The 7,312-nt window shown below is 36.0% G+C and overlaps 1 protein-coding gene across 2 annotated transcripts in view; it reads left to right on the forward strand.

The window, feature by feature from the left end:
- LOC126886924 (mismatch repair endonuclease PMS2) overlaps positions 1-7,095 on the forward strand; it is a 106,235-nt gene extending 99,140 nt beyond the window's left edge. For both annotated transcript variants that reach the window (XM_050654086.1, XM_050654087.1), the window contains 2 exons: positions 2,525-2,671; positions 6,989-7,095. In XM_050654086.1, the coding sequence (XP_050510043.1) occupies positions 2,525-2,671; positions 6,989-7,057 (216 nt within the window). In that variant the 3' untranslated portion in view covers positions 7,058-7,095. The remainder of the gene's footprint in view (positions 1-2,524; positions 2,672-6,988) is intronic.
- The last annotated feature ends 217 nt before the right edge of the window (positions 7,096-7,312 follow it).

The raw sequence follows: 7,312 nt of genomic DNA on the forward strand, positions 1-7,312 counted from the left end.
GCACATCATATATAGTTGCCATTTGAAAAAGAACCAAATTTTTCGTCAGTCCCCCTAAAGGCAAGACCACGCGAGGCAAGTTTTTTTATTACGGCCACCACTCTCTGGAGAACTGCCTTCCAATACCTTATTTCTTCTTCCACTTGGTTTTGTAGAAGCTTATCGATCCTCCCGGCTGCTTCTGCTCTTTGTTTGTATACTATTACACTATTGTAGTGAACGTGCGAGTTTTCATGCTCTTTTATTCTCGCTGATGCATGTTTCCAATCACTGAACCCATTTTCAGTAAACTGAGTAGAGGTCGAACTAAACAATTTGCATGGACCACAGAACAAAGAGCCTAAACTTGGTGAGTAAATCAAGAAATCTCTATTTACAATTTCGCCATTTGCAAGTTTTCTGTCGAATAGCCATTTAGCCAACACTCTTTTCCTGTCTGGATATTGCCTTTCAGATTTTTTAAAATCGCAATCTTTATTTTGATTCCATCCATTTTTAACAAAATATTCCCGCGTCTCTTCATTCACTATCCATAAAGCAGGATCATAATTTGGTTTCAAATGGACAGAAGAGTCAGGTTCAGAGACTGTTAATTGATCTTCAATCTCGTCAACAACAAAAGTTAATTCGGATATAGCTGGTTTGATCTTGTCAGTATCAACACATGACGAAGCTGAAGGTGCTGATGCTGAAGGGGTTGAGGGTGAAGCTGAAGGGGTTGATGCTGAAGCTGAAGGGGTTGATGTTGAAACCGGAGGGGCTGATGCTGAAGCTAAAGGGGTTGATGTTGAAGCTGAAGGGGCTGATGCTGAAGCTGGAGGGGTTGATGTTAAAGCTGAAGGCACTGATGCTGAAGCTGTTGAAGCTGAAGGCGTTAATATGGAACATACTTCTAGTTCTACTTCACAAAATTCTTTGACACTTTCTAAAAGCACTGGTTCTGGTGGCACTGGTAGGTTACTTCTTGTAAAAAATGTATCAAGCTTCGCAGTTTTATTTACAACTTCTGTCAATTTTTTTTTCTTCTCTTCGGCTACTTTTTTGTATTGCCACCCACTGAGCCGTTTGCGTCCATCCATTTGTACAGCTGCTTGTTATAGCATCAATGACATCGGAAGTAAAGGTCTGACTGTAAAAAAAAGAATATCTGTATAATTCAAAACTGTAGTACGATACGACAGGAAAAATGAAGCGAAAAAATGAGGGAAGCGAATTTCCTTCCATTACTTATTCAACTCATTGTGAAACCTATACGTATGGCAACATGCCGAATTACATTTTTCCTTATAGAGAACGGAATTAGCTAGAAAATCGAAATTTGCCTTAACATTTTCAGAAAAATATGCTCTACACGAATTTAAAACATAAAGAAGAATTTTTCCCATACGGGCCCCAAAAACCAAAATTTTGGGGTAAAACCCCCCCAAAAAGGGGGTAAATGTTATGGGATTCTTTTGGCTAAATAACTTAGCCGAGATATTGCAAAAAGGAAAGTGTGTGCGTGTGCCGAATTTGAAGAAAATCGGTCAAAAATTGCGACCGCTAGAGCGCGGTCTATATTAACTTACATTACCATTACTATAAACAAATAAATATTTCTTACCTCACAAGTTACAATTTCAAAATGTTACTCCGCTCAAAACAAATTACAAAAACGTTAAACCTAAACAGTTAGACAGACTGCAGTACGTGGAGTTGAGACCAGACAACCGAATGACAATGGCGCGTGGCGGTGATGGAGTTGGTGGGGGGAGGGAAGCGGCAAGGCGACAAGACGCCTGCCATCAGCCAATGCTAGCAACTACTACGATCCCACAACTAAATTTCCCGTGCGTAGCGTACGATACAGACTGCCGCCTCGCCCCTTCGACTCACTTGGATAGAGTGGCGTAGCGTAGTGTACTGCGACACATTACACCGCGCAGAGTGTCGCGTTATAAATAAATAATAAACAATAAAATAGTTTTTTAATATTTAATGCTCAGGTTCACTGGTCTTGATAATCGATAATAAAGCTTTATAATCAATCAAAAATAATTACACTTTTTTTTTCTCAAATCCGCCGCCCCAAAATTTTGCCGCCCTGGGCCGCGGCCCAGTTGGCCCGTGCCTTAATCCGGCCCTGACCGTATACCGACAGATATCCCGTATTGGCGTATAATAAGATTTCGGAAACAACCAAAATGTTTTGGATTCAAAATGTAATATTTTCTAGTTTTTGTAGAATTTCATAGTGGGTTGGTTCCAGATTTAAAGATAAACCTCGCTTCTGTCACTCATAAATTTTTAACATAACCATGGCAACCTATGCCAGCCATTATTGTTTTAAGCGTACATTGTTTTTAATAAAGTTTAAAAAATGAATTTTTAATCTTTGTTTTTTATTAACTCTGTACTCTGTTACCAAACACACAACGCAAAATTTTGCTCTTCTGATTCATACTCGGAAAAAACCGACCTCAATTTTGAGACACCCTGTATACTTAAGAAATGTTGTTTATAATTTTATAACTTTTATTTTAAGGTTTCGAGTCAGTCATGTGTACCTAGCAAACTTAAAAAGATGTTTGCGTCAAGAGCTTGCAGAAAATCTGTAATGATTGGTACGGATCTCAGTAAAACGGATATGAAAAAATTGATAGATCATATGGGAGAGATTGATCAACCATGGGTAAGAGAACTTTTTAACTGTCATAGACAATATTTAATAATTTCTGTATAGACAAGGCGAAAACGGCGAGTTCGTTGGAAAAAATATTCGCATGAGATTTTTTTGCATAATCACATTCGTGAGACACCCCAGAATAAGGTTCAAGAAGTCGCCCACGCAAAAAGTTGTCCACATTTTTTTAAGTAATTTTTTTAAACAAATGGCAAAAATTAATATTTTTGGTCTGGACAATTTTGTTTAGGTTCTTTGGACCATTCTGGACAAAAAGGTCTCTTGTAATTTTTCTCTAAAGTTGATCGTTTTCAAGTTATAAGCAATTTAAAATTTGAAAAACGCGAAAATGGCCATTTTTTAGACAATATCTCAGTTAAAAATTATTATTATGAAAGTCAGAAAGTGACTAAATCAAAGTTTAAAGCCCCCTTACATGACCTTGAAGAAATTTGCTGTTATTTTTAATTATTAACAATGAGCGGTAAGATCGTATTAACGCGGCTGTAAATGTGAGTGCAAGTAAGATGCACCATTGAACTGCCGGAATGGAATATCTCTCCCACTGACCATTGACGGCAGCCTAATACGTGCATGGCGCTCATTATTATTACTTAAAAATAACAGCTTAGTAATAAAATAATGACAACAATTTCTTCAGGATCTTGGGGGGGGGGGGGAGGGGCTTTAAGCTTTTAGTCACTTTCTGACTTTCATAATAATAACTTTTAACCGAGTTATTAAGCCTTGAAAATCGCCATTTTTCGTTTTTTTTTTCAATTTTAAATTGCTTATAACTCGAAAACGATCAACTTTAGAGAAAAATTATAACAGATCTTTTGGTGCAAAATGGTCTAAAAAACCTAAAAAAAATGTCCCAGTCGAAAATAACGATTTTTGCAATTTTATTTAAAAAAATTGTTAAAAAAAATTTGGACCACTTTTCACGTGGGCGTCTTCTTGAACTTTATTCTGGGATGTCTCACGAATGTGATTATGCAAAAAAATCTCATGGGAATATTTTTTCCAACGAACCCGCCGTTTTCGTCTTGTCTAGTATGGCAATTTCATGTTCCTGAACGTATAATCAACTTGTATACATTGTATAGTCTTCTGGTTCTTTTCACATGTATGACATTATTCACAAATTATTTATTTATATTACGTCTCTTTGTTAATCACACAATTGCTATAAAATTAAGTCGCTTTCTTCTTTAACTAGATTGCAATGTAATTGCTTCACACACTGCCTGCATCAACGTAATTGATTTTGGACATCCCCGACTTTTTATAGACCTTAAACAATCTACATCAATAAACTCCCCGGAGTAATTAATTTTATAAAACACTTTTGACTGGCTCTTCTTGACATAAGACAACTTAGCTTCCTCCAGGGTATTTTATTAAAGCTAAAAGAACCTGATGAAAACGTTTTAAAATTCAAGACATCATCAAACATGTTTTTTAGAATCAAAAGTCGTGGTGTTACACGTGAATCCCGTATCACTTGTGCCAATCCTCTGGCGTATAAACAGGTACATACCTACTTTGATTTTTTTTTCAATTTTTGAGTGTACAGAGTCGCACTCCATTTCGCTGTGCCATGTTTCAAAGAATTGATGGCCAATTGACCTTAAAGACTTCTGATCGGCGCAAAATTTGAGGCACATAGCGAAGATTGAATTTTTTACTGACCCCCACAGACATCAGACATCATCCGAACAGCAGTAATCCCGTTTTGAGACATTACGTAGTCATAAATATACGAGGCAATGTCATTTGCTTCTCTTTTACCTTGGGTTTCGTCCTAGAGATAACAGGGAAACCTCCTGATTCGTCAGGTTGTATACTGTAAAATTATAAACAGCAAGCATTCTTAAATTAAAGATTTGCTCTGCACTCCCCTTTGGCGTAGCCAAAACCGCTTGACGATAAAAATTAAAGGATACCATTCCTGAATCCTCTTATGCTAAATATTTGTCATAGTTCCGAGCCTTTCTAGCTGCTTCCTTTCTTTCCAGATGACCTTTGTATTCTAACTCTAGTGATTTCTCTCTTCCTCTGTTAAGCGCTGGTTTCCTCGAAAGCGGTGCCGACAAACTGCTACCGTAACACTGCGATGAATGACGTCATAAAAAACTGTACCATGCAAAATAATAGCGGTGGTTTCCAAGGATGCGTTGGAAGCCGCTTGCTAAGTTTGCACATTCCATTGCCGCAGTGAAGAACCTTGAATTTTTCACCGTAATCTGACGTAATTCATCGCAGTGCTACGGTCGCAGTTTTTCGGTGCCGCTTTCGAGGAAACCAGCGCTTTAGTGTTTATTGTGCGAGGAATTTGTTACTTTGATCTTTCTTAGGTCTAAAAAATCCCTAAATTATATTCATTGAAAATAAGTCGATATTTCTCCAATGCGACAGGCTTTAGATTCTTACCCATTTGCTGCCGACCACACGCCAGCTCGTGATGTGGTTACTTCAGGCAGGTACCGTTCACGCGCCAGCGAGTGATATGGTTACTTCAGTCAGGTACCGTTGAACAGAATGGCTCCTAGCCGAGTTCCATCCTCTTCGATAGGCAGCGAATGGGTTAAGTGCACAGACATTTTAGTACATTTTGTACATAATGCTTATATTTAAAGATGAGTCCAAATCTCTTAGACGTTTTTTGCGGCAGTAGTGCGACTCTACAGCCGGAACTAGTCTATTAATCAGCCAGAATTACTTTTCAGTAAACGCGCGAATGTGTAGGCAAATATCTCGACCTAGATATACTACAACGGCAAAATCAAAAATGTTGCACATTCGCTCTTTTCACATGGAAGCAAAATCAAAATCCTAAGGGCCAGTATTTCCAACCGCACTTAAGCCAAAGCTTACTTTAAGCCTGAGCTTAAGCCTAGATGCCTGTATTTCCACTTCAATTTGAGGCTTAAGCATAGGCTTAAACCAAATAATTTTAAGCTCGCGCGGGAGTTGGTTTAAGCCTGTACTTAAAATTTGTTTTCTGTTTTTTTGAGGTTATTTATATAGATTAATAATTCTCGAGTTATTTTGAAAACCAACTTTTGCGTAATATCATTATTATTGGATTATTAACGATTATTAAAATAAAATTCTTACTCCATTTGGAAGGTGTAGGCATATGAAAATTATTTATCTCTACAATGCTTGGTATATTTATTTTGCAATAGTAAACTTACATTTCAATTTGACATTTTAAGGAATATAAATCCAATAAACACAATTACAAAGATGGATCTATTGCTTATGCAGAATACCAATAAAAAATATAACCAGAGAAAATATATGTACACAATACACTACCACTACAGTATTTCTCATGATCATCTTTCAGTGCGTCAGTTTTTCGATTTCTTTCTAACGCATTAAATTGTATGTGACAGAAAAAAAGGCACGTCGGTGATTACATTTCGTCGGTGACATTTTTATAACATTTATTCTAGTTATTCTAGTTGTCGATAGATGGCGCCATAATAAAAAAATATTTTTTTTAATTAGATAATAATATTACAAATATAATCTGTATAATTTATAAGACTCAAAGAAAATACCATTTTATAAATGCAAGAAACACATTTGATTGGTTTTTATTCCGAATTGAAAATAAAATGTGACAACTGTCAGATTTAACTAAAATGTCATGTTAGAATAAAATGTCATAAATGTGTATTATCACGGACTTACCCTTTTTCCTATCATTTGTTACGCACTGAAAAATGATCATGAAAAGGACAATAACAACTTGCTAACAACACATTTACCATGTACACAAAATTAAGTGAAGTAAAAATAAGACTGACACAGATGACAAGATAAAATTAAATGTCAACAGTAGTGGTTTTTACCTCAGAACAGTTAGTTCTGGCATTTTGACGTATTCAGAGGTACCAAACCAATTAACTTGACTGTTAAGGACGAGTTTAGTTAAGGAAATGATGGAAATACGGCATCCAGCTTAAGCTTCTCCTTAACTTATGACAGAGGCTTATCTAAGCAAAAGCTGTTGAAATACCGGCCCCTACTCGTGAAACATGCAATTGGTACTGACGTGTGTCTAGTTTCGTTTACACATTCGTACTTTTGGCGTTGATAGCCTTTAAAATAAACATAGCTGTCCGTACCCATAGGCGAGGGCGAGAAACAACAAATTTGCACATTCGCGGCTTTGGCATTGGAGGAACGAATAACCTTCGTCTTCCAAATTAACAATATACTGATATGACAGACAGAAAATGGAATATTGTACAAATATAAACATTATAAAAATAGTATATATTATTTAATTTTGTTATTTTTTTACAGAATTGTCCTCATGGAAGACCCACGATGCGACATTTAATAAATTTGCGTCTATTAGATCGAAATAAATGATTGTATAAAAACTAATTTCAATTATACTATAAATGTTTGTTTTGTATTATTTTTACTCTAATTAAATAAAGAAAATTCTGTGGAGATTCATAGGAAACATTTCTGTAACTGTAGGATAATTATAATTATCCACTGCCATAAATACAAAGCATGTATTTTAGAATCTAAGGCACTAAATGAAGTGGATTATAGAATTTCTTAGAATTATATATCTTTTTGACTAAAACATACAAAATATCTTTAAGGTCGCAGTGT

This window comes from Diabrotica virgifera, chromosome 6 (assembly GCF_917563875.1).
Source record: "Diabrotica virgifera virgifera chromosome 6, PGI_DIABVI_V3a".
Classification (NCBI taxonomy): Eukaryota; Metazoa; Arthropoda; class Insecta; order Coleoptera; family Chrysomelidae; genus Diabrotica; species Diabrotica virgifera.